General features: G+C 44.9%; 1 protein-coding gene across 1 annotated transcript in view; it reads right to left on the bottom strand.

The window, feature by feature from the left end:
• Window positions 1-511: 511 nt before the first annotated feature.
• The window catches only part of ADRA1B (adrenoceptor alpha 1B), a 56,476-nt gene continuing 40,584 nt past the window's right edge, over window positions 512-16,403 (bottom strand). Inside the window, exon 2 of the mRNA XM_003900455.5 lies at window positions 512-1,642. Coding sequence (XP_003900504.1) covers window positions 1,035-1,642 — 608 coding nt within the window. The 3' untranslated portion in view covers window positions 512-1,034. The remainder of the gene's footprint in view (window positions 1,643-16,403) is intronic.

The following is a 16,403-nucleotide window of genomic DNA, read 5'->3' as shown; positions in this document are numbered from 1 at the left end:
AGTGTTGGCCTGGGGATGCAAAGGGAAGGGGAAGGGAACCAGCCCCTCTCTCTGCCTGGGCTTTATCCTCTCTCTGGAAATAGGCCCATTTAGGGGACTGGCCCGGGAACCCCAGCTAGGGTTGGGGTTCTAGGGATTAGGACCAAGCCAGACATTGCTCAGTGTTGGTCACAGCAGGAGGGAGCCGCAGGAGGATTCAGATTCTGCTAAGGGTCAAAAGCGGGTAAGCAGGATTTATTAGGCAAGTCCAGGGCCTCACGTTCAGCCACAGGGCCAGATTGGTGCAGCCCCTTAGGTCAGTAACCGCAAAGGCATAAATGGGACCTAGGGGAGCCAGCACTAATTGTCCTCAGGACGTGGTGAGAGTGGCTCTTCTGGGGTGGAGACTGAAGGGCAGGGGAAAGGAAAGCGAAGAAGGAGCCTAAGACCTAGGACGGGATCAAATCCGAAGCGGAAGGAAGAGGAAACGCAAGGCTCGGCCTGCCGCTCGTCCACAAACCACTCAAAGCCGCACAGGAGAAATGACCTTTAATGTCGACTTTGTTTCCAACCCCACCAAAGTGCCATCCTTCAGTGAAGTACAAGGAGGGGCTTGAGAGGTACGAAGTCACGACACACACAACGCCCCCGGCTGCCTCCTGGGCGCACACTCGCTCCGCCCCCACAGGGCAGCCCCACGCGCACACACATGCGGAACACACGCACACCGCACAGACACACTCACTTGCACCCACGGTTAAATACAAGTAGAGAGGGACTCGTTTATATATACACAGAGGGAGAGAGAGAGGTAAATCCCGGCGGCGTCGGGTCCCCCAGGCTCTCAGCATGCTCCGCCCGGCTCTCCGCGTGGTACCTGGCACCCATGCCCCTGCCAGAAAAGCAGCTGCCCCTCTCCCCGGCCCTCCCCCCCCGTTCCCCTTGGGAAGCGCGTCTACCCGGCGTGGACGCTCCCCTCCCCCCCCCCCCCCCCCCCCCCCCCCCCCCCCCACGATGTTTTCCTCCCCAGGGAAAGGAAGCTGCGCACAGGGGCCCTAAAACTGCCCGGGCGCCAGGGGCATGTTGCTTTTGAAGCCCGGCTGCCCGTTGGCCACGTCGGCCGCGGCCTCGCAGCCTCCGTTGCTGGCGCCGCCGTCGGTCCCGGGGCTCTCGGGCTCGGCCAGGAGCTTGAAGGTGAAGAGCTGGCCCGAGTCGTGGCGGCCGCGGCGGCCGGGGGCCTCAGGCGCGGGCAGGCTCAGGAGGGCGCCGGGCGCCTTCCACTCGGGGAAGGCGCACAGCTCGACTGGCGGCGGCGCGCCGCGGCCCAGGTAGCCCGGGCTCGGCGAGGCCGAGGGCAGGGTCCGCTGGCTGCCGCTCAGGCAGCTGCCACTGTCGTCCATCGAGTCCTTGCGCGACTGCGAGCGCTCCAGCGAGCCGCCGCGCGTCCACGGCCGGTAGGTGTAGGCGCAGCCGCCCAGGCGGCGGCGGCGTCGGCGGCGTCGGCGGCCGCGGCACTGGCACCCGAGGATGCGCACGAAAGCGCGCTTGAACTCCTTGCTGGAGCATGGGTAGATGATGGGGTTGAGGCAGCTGTTGAAGTAGCCCAGCCAGAACACCACCTTGAACACGGCGTCGGGGGGCTTCAGGGTGGAGAACAAGGAGCCTGCAGTGGGGAGGGGGGTGGGCACGGGCAGAAAGACAGCAATTTGTGAGTAGTCAAGCTCTCGCCCCAATATGCTCCTCAACATTGTCAACCCGCAGCGTTTCTGCCGCCAGGCCTTTCCCCGAGCCAGTTCCTCGGCCCGGAATACTTCCCTTTCCATTCAAAATGAATGAATCCTACACTCATTTTTAGGGCCAGCCTCAATAACTTCGCCTTTGTCCATGAAACCTTTCTTGATCTAGTTGAACAGCATCTAAGCTCCTATAATTTCTTCTGGTAGCACTTGGCACCTTCTATCAAAGTAGTAACAATAATCGCCCACAATTGCACATCGCTTTTGGGTCAGGCACTGTGCTAGGTGCTTTCGCGATATTAGTTTATCCTTCACACAACGTCATGAAGTAGATGCCGACTTATTTCCGTGGAAAGTAGAAGGTGTATTAAAGACCTAAATGTGAAAGGTAAAGTTTTAAAGGTAAAAGAGGACAACATAAAAGACTATTTTTTTGATCTAGGGGTGGAGAAAAACAGTACTTCAAAAGGACGAATCATGAGGCAAGAATCTGGGAAGATATTTACAATGTCCAAAACAGTCAAGCGATTGATATTTAGAATATGCAAGGAACTCTTACAAATCAGCAAGAAAAAGTGTTCCCAGTAGAAACACTTTTTGGGCAATGGAAATTAGCAGGAAATTTACAAAATAGGAAACTCAAGGGCTAATGAACATATGAAAAGATAATCAAAATATTAGGCAGTCAAATAAAATAAAAACCGCAAAGAGGCTGAGTGCAGTGACTCATGCCTGTAATCCCAGCACTTTGGGAGACCAAGGCAGGAGGATCACTTGAGCCCAAGGGTTTGAGCTCTGCCTGGGCAGCACAGGGGGATCCCGTCTCTACAAAAGAATTAAGCATTAACCAGGCGTGTTGGTGCGTGCCTGTAGTCCTAGCTACTTGGGAGGCTGAGGCAGGAGGATTGCTTGAGTGCAAGAGTTCAAGGCTGCAGTGAACTATGATCGTGGCACTGCGCTCCAGCCTGGGTGTCAGAGCAAGACCCTGTCTCTAAAAAAACAACAACGAAAATGAAAACCACAAAGGAACGTATCTGAAAGGCTGGCAAAAATTAGGAAGCTAGATGCTTCCAAGTTCACACAGGGGTGTGGGGTGTGGGGACTCGAGGAGCTTTGTGCGTGGCTGGTGGGGGCACAGGCTGTACACACATCCTGGAGATGACTCTGGTAGCACTTGGTCTAATTAACTATACATACATCTTGTGACCCAGCCATTTTGCTCCAGGTCACAGATCTCAATGAATTTTCACACAAGTCCATAAGGGTTCATATATGAGGGGGCTCATGGCAATATTGTTTGTAGGGACAGAAGGTGGGAGACAACCTGGATGTCCCTCCCTGGGAAAAGTAGAATGGGGTAGATGCATTCTTAGATATTATGCAGCATTTAGAGGCCCAGGGTGACACGTCCACATGACCACATGGAAAGATCTGAAATACATGGTTCTTTGTGAAAAAAGTAGGAAATAGAATGAGGTTTATGACATAATACTATTTAAGTAGCTCACCAAACAACCACATGCATTTTGCAAAAACACACTCAAATTAACAAAAACATATTAAAGACAGAATGCCTAGGGGTGGAAGCAGAGGGAAATGGGTATGGGAATAAAAGGAAATAAATCAATATAATGAGACAGGCCTGGCATAGACTCATGATGATGAGGTGTTACGAATAAGAAACATGATTAACTCACCCCTCTGAATTTGAGATCCCAAAACATTTTATGGCAATATTCAAAACAATTTCCATTTTAAATATAAGTCAGCTGAAACTTAGAGAGGTTAAATGACTTGCCCCAGGTCACACAGCATGCATGTAATATATCTGGGATTTAAACTAAATTCTATTTGAATAAAAATGTGTCTTTTTTTAAAAAAAAAGAAGATGCAATTAATAATCTGTGTAGAGATAAGAAAATATAAAAATGCAAAAAGAAAAACTATTTTAAAAGCACATATAACTCTGCAGTGCCAAAATACCATATTTTAGTGTCTATACTTTCAGATTTTTCCTCTTGTATATACAAATTTAAATATCTTAAGAAAATGGAATACTTTCTAGAACATTTTGTACCTTCTAACCGTGTCTCTGTCCCTGCCACCTGGCTTGTGGCATATTTTGTATTCCTGACTTCTCAGACTGAGCTTCCCAAGGGCCTGGTCTGTGGGATCATCACTGAATTTATTTGTTAAAAGAAGAGTCAACACTCTTAGAGCATATCTGAATGGGAGGGATCTTAGCAACTGCCAAGTCCAACCAGTTTGCAAGTGGAGACACCAAGACCCAGAGAGTAGCTGAAAATCCCTGAGGTGGTTGGCACAGATGCCACATGGATTCCCATCTTTGATTTTGGATTGCTCTTGCATTTCCTCTCTGTAGCATTTCACTTTCTTGATTATTTGAGATTTGGCCTGTTTCAAACCTCAAATAATCAAGAAGAATAAATATAGGAGCCTGACTCCTAATTCTCTGCGCAGTAACTCAGTGGTGGCTACTGGGGGGGCAGTGGCTGGGCTCTTGGTACAGGACTCAGTCAGTCAGGAATTCAACTTAGAAAGAGGGTTATCCATACCTGGATGTAAGCGCCAAGTGTAAGTACTGACCTCTTTTCAGGTCAGGGGGAAATGTGGCAGTGGGATACTTTCTAGGTTTGGTCTAGGTGAGATAAGGGAGGGCACTATCTTGTGGCCTGTTTTGTGACAAGATTCACACCATTAGTTTGGGGTTTCACCATTGGAGCTACTCTTTTGGATTAAGACTCTGTACAGAAGGCCCCAGCTGAAATGCAACTATGGTATATGAACACCTAGTTATTCCCTGATGCGGGGAGTTGTCTCTGTCCACGGGGATGGGCTTATTTCTGTCACTGAGTCTGAAGAACATAGGAAACTGGCCTTGACAAAATGGGACACTGGGGAATAAATTTTGGAGAGGGCCAGACATGGTGGTTCACGTCTGTAATTCCAGCACTTTGGGAGGCCAAGGCGGGAGGATAGCTTGAGACCAGGAGTTCGAGACCATCCTGGCCAACATGGCAAAACCATGGACAGGATCTAGAGCAGAAAAGCATGTTTGTTGAGGACCAACTTGTAACTTCATTTGGTGCCAACCCTGTTGAAGGTGGTTGTGAAATAGGCAAATGGATTAATGAGGACGCAACCTGAGAAACTGGCTCTTTTAAAGGTTGCACGAATATCAATAATGCTAATAGCTACGATTCATCATAGCCAACATTTATCTTGTGTGTGTGCTCTGCAGGTCCTGTGCTAACTCTTCACACCACTAGCTTATTTAATTTTTATAATTGGAATGTACCAGTAAGGAAGGTACTGTTGTTGGTCCCATTGTTTTGGATCAAGCGACTAGTATATGGTAGTCATAGTTATTTAAATTCTTATATGTTCATTCATGTGTTCATTCATTCATCCGTCCCACAAACACTAAGCTCCTGCTAAGTGCTAGGCATGAGGACAAGCTATGGAAATACAGAGATGAGTTTGGGGTGTGGTGTTGCACCATGGCAGCTAACAGGCCATTCAACAGAGCAAATGTAGCATTAGGAAGGGCATACATTTCACTTTCCCCCTATGTCCGTGTGGCATATGTTTTTTGGTTGTTCTTCACGTCCATCACACTGGAAGCGCCTTGTCAGGGACAATGATGGGCTAGATTTTTACCTTCATTTTCTTACAAAGTACCCTCCAAGGACCATGGCCTTGAGAAGTGTTCAGCCAAAGGTGAGGGGGTGATGCCAACTTTTCTCATGGGCATTTACTGCCACATTTTGGATTTGGGCTCGTTACACTGTTTATTCGTCTGAGAAGAAGCAGCCAAGGGCCATTCTTTGCCCTTGGATCATTATGATTAGGCAGTGTGGTCAAGTGGCTGGAACCCAGAAACTGGGATGACACAGACCCATATTGAAACCCCTCTTGAGTTATTAGCTGTTCAGCTTTAGAAGAGTTAATTAGCCATCTCAGCCTCAATTTTCCCATCTGTAAAATGGGGACAATATCTGTGTCATAGAGTTACTATGAATACATGAAAATATCCATGTAAAATACTTGACACAGAGTCTGGCATCTTGAAAATAATAAGTAGTGAACATTTTCTAAATATACTTTATATCCTGGCCCATTCTTCTCGAGGAACTCAGCTCTGATTAGCCCCACCCAACTCAGATGGACTTCTTTATTCTGCACCCCATAGAATTCATACAAGCAGATCGTATTTTGTTATTTTATTATTTGCTTTTTCATGTTAAGCCATCCCAGGGCTGGCTGAATCCTGGTTCGTCACCCAGATTGTAAATTCCTTCTGGGAAGGAGCTATATCTTCATTTCTTTTCTTTTCCCTTCCAGATTTGTATATATTTTTTTATTTCAAAAGTAATCCATGCTGAATTTAAAAAATACATATCACAAAAAGTCTAAGTCTAGAGTAAAAATACGCCACTTAAGCAGAAGGGATCAGAGTTAACAGTTTTATTTTGAATCCTTCCAGATTTTAAAAAACGGGGTCATACTGCACATTCCTTTCCCCAAATTGCTCTCTTTGCTTAGAGTATGTAAAAGATATTTCCCTGTCAAAGTACGTGGTGCTATTTCACTTCTCTCCCCGCCGCACAAGGGCTGCATTACATCCTACTGTCCGGATAGATGGTAGTTTTATTTAATGCCTTCTCTATAGGTGATTTCCAATTTTTGGCTATTATGGACTGCAGTGATGAAAAGCCACATGCATTCACTTTTTGCATGCACATTTGAGTGTTTCTGTGCAATAAATTCCACATGAGGAGTCACTGGGTCATTTCCACTTTTAAGCACTGTCAGCCAAATTGCCTTCTGAACTGGTTGTACTAATTTACCCACCTATCAACTGTGCCTGAGTCTGACATTTTCTCTACAACTCCCCAGCTCTGGGCTCTTTCAGCCTTTTTACTCCTCACTTGTTTGGTAGGTGAACACTGGTGTTGCCCTCTTGTTCCATTTGCATTTCATTTTATTTTGTCCTCCCGCAGAGGAGGGCACCCTGAACAAGTTCTCAGTGACTTCTGACAGGGAGTCCCCTTTTTTATTGGAATGGGACTCCCTGGGATAGAATCCTGGCTCTGGCCATGTGACCTTGGGCCGGTTTCATACTGTTCCTAAGCCTTAGTTCCTCATCGGTAAGATGGGCTAATAATAGTACTAACCTCTCTGATTGTTGTGAGGATTAAGCAAGGTGAAAACATGTAGAGTCCTTATGAGCACTCTGGATCCCAGATGTCTGCCACCCAGTCAAGTCTGCATGAACAGTAATTAACTGAATAATAATTATTGTCCCTGTAAATCCCTGATTGGGCTGGAAATCTAATTTTAGGAAACATATTTGGGACCTATTTTACTAACTCCATGTATTATTTTGGGTAAACTGCTTTCCAATTTTGTGCCTGTTTTCCTTCTTTAATTGAGTGGTGTGAGGTGGGTCTTTTTCAGTCTTAAAATTCAGAGTTCTGGCCAGGTATGGTGGCTCACACCTGTAATCTGGCACTTTGGGAGGCCGAGGTGGGCAGATTACCTGAGGTCAGGAGTTTGAGACCAGCCTGGCCAATATGGTGAAACCCTGTCTTTACTAAAAATACGAAAATTAGCCGAAATGCTCCTGAACCCAGGAGGTGGAAGTTGCAGTGAGCTGAGATCGCTCCATTGCTCTACAGCCTGGGCTGTCTCAAAACAAAAACAAAAACAAAAAAAATTCAGAGTCCTCATGAAGTCAGAGACCAAAGCCTTGCCATCCCTGCTGGGGCGTGCCTGCTTCCCTAGACTCTCACCACAGCGGGGCAGTGTGGGTCAGGGACTGGACCGCCAGGCTGCCACGGATTCCACAAAATTTTCGGCCCCCTCCTTCCTCCTCCTTCCTCTGCCAGCACAGTAACTGCTGGGATTAGGGGGGTCCCGTTTGCTGCACTGGCCTGCCCTGGTGGAAACCAAGAAGCTGTCGTTAAGTGACAAGATGCTGAGCCTGTTGGGCATGTAAGAGGATGTGTGACAGGGATCTTTTCCCCTGGGCAGCCAAACAGACCTGTCATTGGAGAAGAGTGTGGTGGGTGAAGCTGCTGGGAGAGGGGAGTAAATACAACAGGAAGTGTGGGTTCCTGGAAGGCCCGGACACTCTGTGCTGGAAGTCAGGGCTGCGCTGGGCTCTTTAACAATGCCAGTAACCCCTGTGCATGTTCCCGAGCCTGGCCCTGAGCCTGCCTCTGCTTCTCTTGCTCATGGAATGTTTCCGATGCTCCTTGGCCTGCCTCTTAGAATCATGGCTTGCCAGGCCTGGGAAGCCTCCTTCCTTAATGGAGGGTCAGTGAGGGTGAGGGGAGTGACTCACTCAAGGTCACTCACCTGGTGAATGGCAGAGTGGCCACTAAGACCTGTTCAAGTTTCCATTCATTTGCTTCATTAAATATTTATTGAGGCAGTGGAGTTTAGTGGTTAAGGACCTGCTCAGCCATCACGGGTAGGTAGATCTGGGTTCAACCCTAGCCCTGGCATTCTCAGCTGGGTAAACTTGGAGAAGATCCTTAAGTTCGGTGAGGCTTGGTTTCCTGGAAAATGGGGAGGGTAATGATTCTTTTCTGTACGGATGAGGTAAGCTCAGGCTTGGTAAGTACCTGGCACATTGAAAGCACTTAATAAGTATAGCTATGATGACTGCTTTGAGCGCTGCTACTATTACAACTGCCAGTGCTGCTGTTACCACCGGTACCACTGCTACCGAGATGAGGAAGGTGGTGAAGAGGATGAGGTCTTTGTGTTGTCTGGGCATTGAGACTTACCCTACTGCTCTTTCCAATACCAGCTGAGTCATGGGCTCCACATGGCTCCTGAACCTGCTAACATTGTGGGCAACATTCCTATATTTTTCTTGGTGAGATTCTATAGCTGTCTTCATGGTCTTAAAGGGATCAGTAACCCTCAAAGGGTTGAGACTCACTCATCCCAGGTCTAAAGCTTGCTAAGAATTCATCATTCTGCCACCTGGACCACCATTTATTTAGTGCTTTCCTTTGCACCAATTAGCCTTTGGTATCTCAATTCTTTTGAGCTTTCTATCACTATTTTAAAACTTGCATCATTTGCTATAAATAAAACATCATGGTGGAGAAAATAAGATGAAAACAAAACAATGTTTGTACCTACTGGATAGCTCCAGACTGTGATGTGAATGAGGCCTGCTCCCTCTTTCTCCAAAAGGGAGATTAGCAGTGGTTGAGAGGTGCTGAAGACATTTTGTCCCTAAACTGAGAGGCACTCCTCTCTGAGGAACCTAAAGGATTGAAAGAGAAGTGAACAGGGAACCACTTCGTCTCTGGAGAGCTCAGGCCCTGGCACACATAGTAAGTGCTGAACAGATATTTGCTCAGTGATGGCCTGACTGAATATGTGACTCACAGTGTCTTGTGCTATCTCTAGATGTCATTTCAATCTTGCACACCACCCAAATCCATAGTGAATTTCACCTGCTGTGTAGGTACAGCCCTGGGAAAGCACATGTGGGAGGCATTTCTATTATTTTATTCTTTTTTTTTCTGGGGTGGGGTGGTGAGGGGAGGAGGGATAAATTGAGGAACAATGTTGCCGTGAGCCCACCCACGTCACTTGGGCTTTGAGTGCCCAAGGGCGATTTAGAGGGACTGAGAAGTGCAAGGATCAAAGACTCACATTGAGCAGGATATACACAGGGAAAAACATTTTTTGGCTGGACATGGCCCCAGCAGGTCATCCTTAAGGTGCCATTCAACAAATCTGAACAGTAAACAATGAACACTGGAGGTCTCAACCCTCTGTGAACCTCCGCTCATCAAAACCTCAGGGCATGTCTGTGGAATAGTGGCTGCCATTTAACAAGCTCTGACTCTGTGCCAGGCAATGGGCTAAGCGCTTAACTGCTGTTGGGCCAGTTACTCCTTCAACAGCCACTGTTCCCAGGGCAGCCCCTCATGACTGTGTTCTAGAAGGAACCATTCATACTGTCATTTGCAACAATTCTTGATGACTGTGTCCAACCTGCATCACCGGCCTGGGGGGCCACGATTCTTACACACGGCGGAACAGAAACTCAAATTTGATAGGTAACTCAAATTTGATAGGTAAGTTGCCTAAGGCCACAGAGCTAGTAGGTAACAGAGTTAGAATTTAAATCCAGGCAGCTATAACGGGGCTCTTAATCACCACAATGCAGCTCACAGGAAAACAAAATATACATACTTATGTGTGTGGATATATATATATATATATATTTGTTGTTGTTTATTCACTGTCAAGTCTCAACATAATGCTCATGTATAGAAAGGTCTGGGAGGGTGTGCACTGGAATGTCAACTGTGCTTATCTTTGAGTGCAGGGGAATTATGGGTGAATTTTCCTTCTCTGTGCTTTTCGGTATTTTCCAAAATGTTCTCCATGAACACAAATTCCTTCTGTAACTGGGGAAAATCCAATGAATGTTATCTGAAAGCTAAAAGACAGCTCAGGTGCAATGACTCATGGCTATAATCCCAGGACTTTGGAAGGCTGAAGCAGGAGGATTGCATGAGTCCAGGAGTTTGAGAACAACCCAGGCAACATAGATGTCTCAAAAAGAAAAAAAAGAAGAAGAAAAAGAAGAAATAAAAGCTAAAAACCAAACAAGCCAAAAAGGAAAAAAAAAAAAAAAATTAGCCAGGTGGCGTGGCCCCCACACCTGTGGAGCAGCTACTAGGGAGGCTGAGGTGGGAGGATTGCTTGAGCTCGGGAGGTTGAGGCTGAAGTGAGCTATGATCGCACCGCTACATTCCAGCCTGGGCAACAGAGTGAGACCTTGTCTCAAAAGAAAAAAAAAAAAAGAAAGAAAAAAAAGAAAAAAAAAAAGCTGAAATACAAGCCAAAAGATGCTGTGCGTATTGGGTCCTTGTTATGTGCCTCCAACTTTCTTAGATCCTACTTCATTTAATCCCGACAATAGCTCCCTGAGCAGTGTGGGCTTCTCCCTACTTTACAGATGAAGAAATGGGTAGAGGCAGCACCAGTGTGAGGTCCCTCACAGGTGAGAGAATGAGAGGTTTAAAATGAAATCAGATGATTTGAGAGATTTGAAATGAAAATGAAATCAGATGATTTGAGAGGTTTGAAATGAAATCAGACAGATGGCAGCACCACTCAGACAGATGGCAACACCAGTCTGAGGTCCCTGAGAAAGAGAGTTTTTAAATGAAATCTTTTGTTATTAAGCCCAGTAACCCCCTCGTTAGTTCCTGGTGTGCCTGTGGTCCCCTGTCCCTGTCGCCTTATTGTAGGGCATAAGTGGAGGAATCCTTTTAGTCTTTACATATTCTTTTTTCTTTGAGACAGAGTCTTACTCTGTTGCCCAGGCTGGAGCACAGTGGTGCGATCTTGGCTCACTGTAACTTCCACCTCCCGGATTCAAGTGATTCTCCTGCCTCAGCTTCCTGTGTAGTTGGGACTATAGGTGCGTGCCACCACACCCGGCTACTTTTTGTATTTTTTGGTACAGACAGGCTTTCATCATGTTGACCAGGCTGGTCTTGAACTCCTGACCTCAAGTGATCCACCCACCTTGGCTTCCCAAAGCGCTGTCTTTACATATTCTTAAATCCATTGGCCTTCACTCAATATTGGCTGAAGAAATGAGGCAGTGAGTGGGCTCAGAGACTGCGGCGTGGTGTGGGGACCTAAAGCATCATTTATCTGGTCCACAAAATGCCAGCCATGGGCTGGGTGGTTTCTAACATTCCTCCGGGCCCTGACGTTCTGGGACTCTGGGATTATAAATTTGATTTGATTTATTTCACAGTCAGTGTCAAACAAGCCAGTGACCTCAGGGGAGTCAGTGGGTGGAGAAACTGTTTCGATCCTCTTGTAAATGGAGTGGAACTCCTCTGCAGCACAGCTCTTATTAGGGGCACTTGGCTACACCGTCAGCCAAACCACATTTCCTCAGCCGAAACAATTTGATCTAGTAAAAACTGGAAAAATTTACAATAGTTGCTGCTTCTTTCAGCACCAGCTTTGTAAAAGGTTTCCTTGGATTTGGAAATTCCCTTCAAGGTTTTTCCAGTTTTATTTGCCACTTAACCCTGGAATGAGATCATAAACTTGTCCAATTAATACAATATCTTTGGGCCAATAGAGCCATGTTAAGTTTTAAAACAAACGCTGAAAACAATAAAAATCACCAGAGTCACCTTTTACAACGACTCCATTCCCAAACCAGTTATTAAGGTACCACATTTACAAACATTCTCTATTGTTAATTTTCCAACAGCCCTGCTACTATGTATTTCATTTTACAAATGAGGAAATAAGGCTTAAGAGGTTAACAAGGTCACATGCGTAGTATGTGGTGGACTGAAATTAAAATCCAATTTTGAAGCGTGGGTTTTTACTCGTTTAATAGTAAGGAAAAGGAGCATTTATTCATTTCCTTAAACACTAGGGAATTTCTCCCTTAACTGGGAACACTGAATTGTCAAAGCACTTTTTCTGAAACTAAAATGTGGCATTTATCCCTTTCGACCTTGGATTACAATTGCTTAGGTCTATATCTCATATCCTCTGATTTGACTGTGAATGAATAGAAAAGAGAGTTCATGTCTGACTCTTGTTTCTCTGCCCAAGGCCTACCTAGCACAGTGCCTGACACGTGAAAGGCACTCAGCCAACAGGTGTTGCATGAATAATAGTGATAAAAATAATAAAACCAAAATACATTAGCCTCTGGCTATGCAAAATGAAGTTCATGGATAAGCAGCACCTGAGTGCTGGTTAGACATGCAGAATCTCCCATCCAGTGCATCAGAATCTGTTTTTTTTTTTTTTTTTTTTAAGAGCTGGGGTCTTGCTATGTTGCCCAGGCCAGACTGGCCTTGATTGCTGAGTTCAAGCAATCCTCCTGCTTCAGCCTCCTGAGTAGTTGGAACTACAAGCAGGTATCCTCATGTCCAGTTCAAAATCTACTTTTTAACAAGATCCTGAGGTGAGAAGTATTGCCTTAGCTCACATTACAATTTTACTTTTAAGAACTGTTTTTGTGTGTATCTTGGGATTCATGGGTGAGCAAAGGCTGGGCTGAGAGCCACCTCACTATGGGGTTGACTCTCTTGGCCCCGATCCTCCAGTGTCTCCTCTAGTTTATAGGATAAAGTTCAAACTGCTTAGATTAGAATACAAGACCTGTTCAATGTGGCTGCAACGGACTGATTCTCTGCAACAGCATTGACTTTTCTGGCCCCTTTCCTTTTATTCACACTGTCCACATTGGCCTGAGATGCTCTTTTCTCTCCATCCTTTCCAGGCCTGGTTCACATTCTTTCTTCTCATAACCACTTTCCTCTGAAGTGTGAAAGCAGAGGGAAGGAATGAACAGCCCAAGAAGACCTGCTCAGATCCAGATGACTTACACACCTGACCTATTAATATTTTCATCTTCACAATAACACGGGGATGCCTCATGTAACGCCTTGGGTTCTGTAACTCCCAATTTACAAATGTGGAAATGGAAGCCGTGAGTGTATGGAACTCACCCAATATGACACAGATATTAAGTGGTAGAGTCATGATTGAAACACTAATCTTCCTGGCCTCAAATTAGTTTCCATAATACACAATATTATTTCTAAACTCTTAGAATACTTCTGGGGTGGGGAAGGCCGGAACTAGGTACTTAGGCTTTTTTGTAAGTTTTTTTTACATTTTTAAACTTTTTATTAAACTAATATTATTTTGCTTCTACAAATGATGACTCCTAGAAGTAATGACATCTTCACATATATTTTATCTGGCTATTAAGATGCAAGTATCTAGAAGCCAGGGATTTTGTGCCACCTTTAACTTGACAATACTGGTTAAGCAGATAATTCAGTGCCTTGTAATTTCAGGGGCTCACAGGCCTGCTGAATCTCATCCACTGATGTCCAGGAAGTACACGGCCCCCAGCTTAAGAGTCTCTGCTCTTCTCGCTACAGATTTCCATCATAACAGTTGAACTTATTTAAGGGTTTGTCTTCCTTGTTCACAAGCTCCTTAAGGCCAGGGTCAATCTTACTCATCTTGGTTTCTCTAGCAGCCAACATAGAGCTTGTCTTATAGTGAATGTGTAAAAATACTTGTTGAGCACATAACCTCCTTTTCATGTGCCTAACTCAGTATCGGGTTCATAATAGATGCTGAATAAATGGCTGTTGCCTGTATTTGATTCCTTTCTATTCTTTACGTACCTAAATGACATTCATGTGCCAACACCCAGCTCGGTTTCCATCTTCTCCCCAAACCCTTTCTGACTGCTCCAGACTTCTTTTTTATTTACCATCAAAGTCCATAGTACATGGATTAATCTAAAGTGCCATTGTTAGGGAGTGTGCCTCTTAACTCTTTGAGAACTGTAAAAGCTCCTTAAAAATGAGGTCTGTGTCTTGCCCTTGTAGCACAGGCCTTGGTATGCAGTCAGTGCCCATTGATTAGCACTGACTAACTGACCCATTCCAACTTCCAGTAGGGGAGCTACCTTTTGGCTTAAGCCCAGAGTTGAAAGCAGATGGGATGAAATAGTTTCTGCAGCACTAAGGTTCCATCTTTGATGCCAGACTGAGTTTGTTCCATGCTTTGACCTCATTGGAAATAGCACTTTCCCTGCAGAACACTTTTAGAAACTGAGCATTGGTGGGACTTACTGTGAAGAAGCTATAAAACTTTATAAAGGGTCATAAAAGAAGACATCTATAAATGGAGATACATAGATTGCTTTTGTACAGGGAGTCTCTATCCAAGATAACTTCAGTTTTCCCCAAATTAATCTGAAAATTCAAAACAGTCTAATTAAAATCCCAACAGGTATTTTTTTTTGTTGTTGTTGTTGTTGTTGTTGTGTGGAGAGTTAAATGATCCAAAACCAAATTTATGGAAGAATATGGAATTTGGAAGAATAACCATGAGAAAAATATCCAGATCAATGGAAATAAAGAGGGATGGTAAGAGTGGGTATGAGGAAAATGGGTAAACTCAGCTCTATAAATATTAAAACCTGTCATAGAATCATAGTAATTTAAAAAAATCCTAGGGCAGGAAGTGCAGAAGAAGGCAGAAGAAAGAAAGATCAATGAAATTACGTAGTTTAGAAAGAGAACCAAATATCCACGAGAATTTGATATGCCATTTCAATGCTTTTTGGAAAAAACAGACTGTAAGTGGTGTTGGGGCAACAGGATAGCTATTTAAGAAAGAAATAAGGCTGGGTCTCCACATTATTTCTTACATTAAAATAAACTTAGGCAGATCCAATATTTTAAATATAGAAAAATTGTTAAAGTATTAAAAGAGGATATAGGTATATATTTTTATAAGTATGAAATAGGAAAGACCATTTTAAGCACAGCTAAAAGTCCAGGATTTGTAAATAAGTATATTGATGAATTTGTCTAGACATTTTTATAAGGCTGCAAACTTCAAAAACAAAAGAAGAATTGAGAGAAATATGTGTAATTCAAATGACAATAAAAGGAATGATATTTCTTTTCTTTTCTGTTTTTTTTTTTTTTTTTTTTGAGATGGAGTTTTGCTCTTGTTGCCTAGGCTGGAGTGCAATGGCATGATCTTGGCTCACTACAACCTCCGCCTCCTGGGTTCAAGTGACTCTCTGGCCTCAGCTTGCTGGGATTACAGGCGCCTGCCACCATGCCCAGCTATTTTTTTTGTATTTGTAGTAGAGACGGGGTTTCGCCATGTTGACCAGGCTGGTCTCAAACTCCTCACCTCAGGTGATCCACCCGCCTTGGCCTCCCAAAGTACTGGGATTACAAGCGTCAGCCTGGCCAAGGAATGATATTTCTAATACACAAAGCTCTCTTTCAAATAAATAAGAGAAAACTCAATAGAAAACTAAATCATATGAATGAACAAATAACAAGAGTAAGTATAATTGACACCTAATGAATTAATGAAAAAATGTAACTTTTTTTTTTTTTTTTTTTTGGAGACAAAGTCTCTCACTCTATTGCCCAGATTGAAGTGCAGTGGCATGATCTCAGCTTACTGGAGCCTCCACCTCCTGGGCTCAAGTGATCCTCCCACCTCAGCTTCCAGAGTTGCTGAACTACAGGTGCGCACCATGGCACCCAGCTAATTTTTGTATTTTTTTGGTAGAGATGGAGTTTCACCATGTTGCCCCAGGCTGGTCTGGAACTACTGGGCTCAAGTGATCTACCCACTTCGGCCTTTCAAAGTGCTGGGATTATGGGAGTGAGCCACCAAGCCTGGCCTGAAATTTCTTTACAAAATAAATAATGCAAAATAAAAAGCAGCAAAATAAGACTGGGGACGGTGGCTTGCGCCTGTAATTCCAGCACTTTGAGAAGCCGAGGTGGGCAGATCACTTGAGATCAGGAGTTGGAGACCAGCCTGGTCAGTGTGGCGAAACCCCATCTCTACTTAAAACACAACAATTAGCTGGGCGTGGTGGTGCACGCCTGTAATCTCAGATACTTGAGAGGCTGAAGCCGGAGAATTGCTTGAACCCGGGAGGTGTAGGTGGCAGTGAGCTGAGATTGCACCACTGCACTCCAGCCTGGGTGACAGAGCGAGACCCTGTCTCAGGAAGAAAAAAAAAAAAAAAAAAAAGCAAAATGTTAAAATATTTTAGGTATATTTTTGTGG

Source organism: Papio anubis, chromosome 5 (genome assembly GCF_008728515.1).
Source record: "Papio anubis isolate 15944 chromosome 5, Panubis1.0, whole genome shotgun sequence".
Taxonomy (NCBI): Eukaryota; Metazoa; Chordata; class Mammalia; order Primates; family Cercopithecidae; genus Papio; species Papio anubis.
The sequence above is the reverse complement of the archived record's forward strand: the minus strand, read 5'-3'. Positions and strand labels throughout refer to the sequence as shown.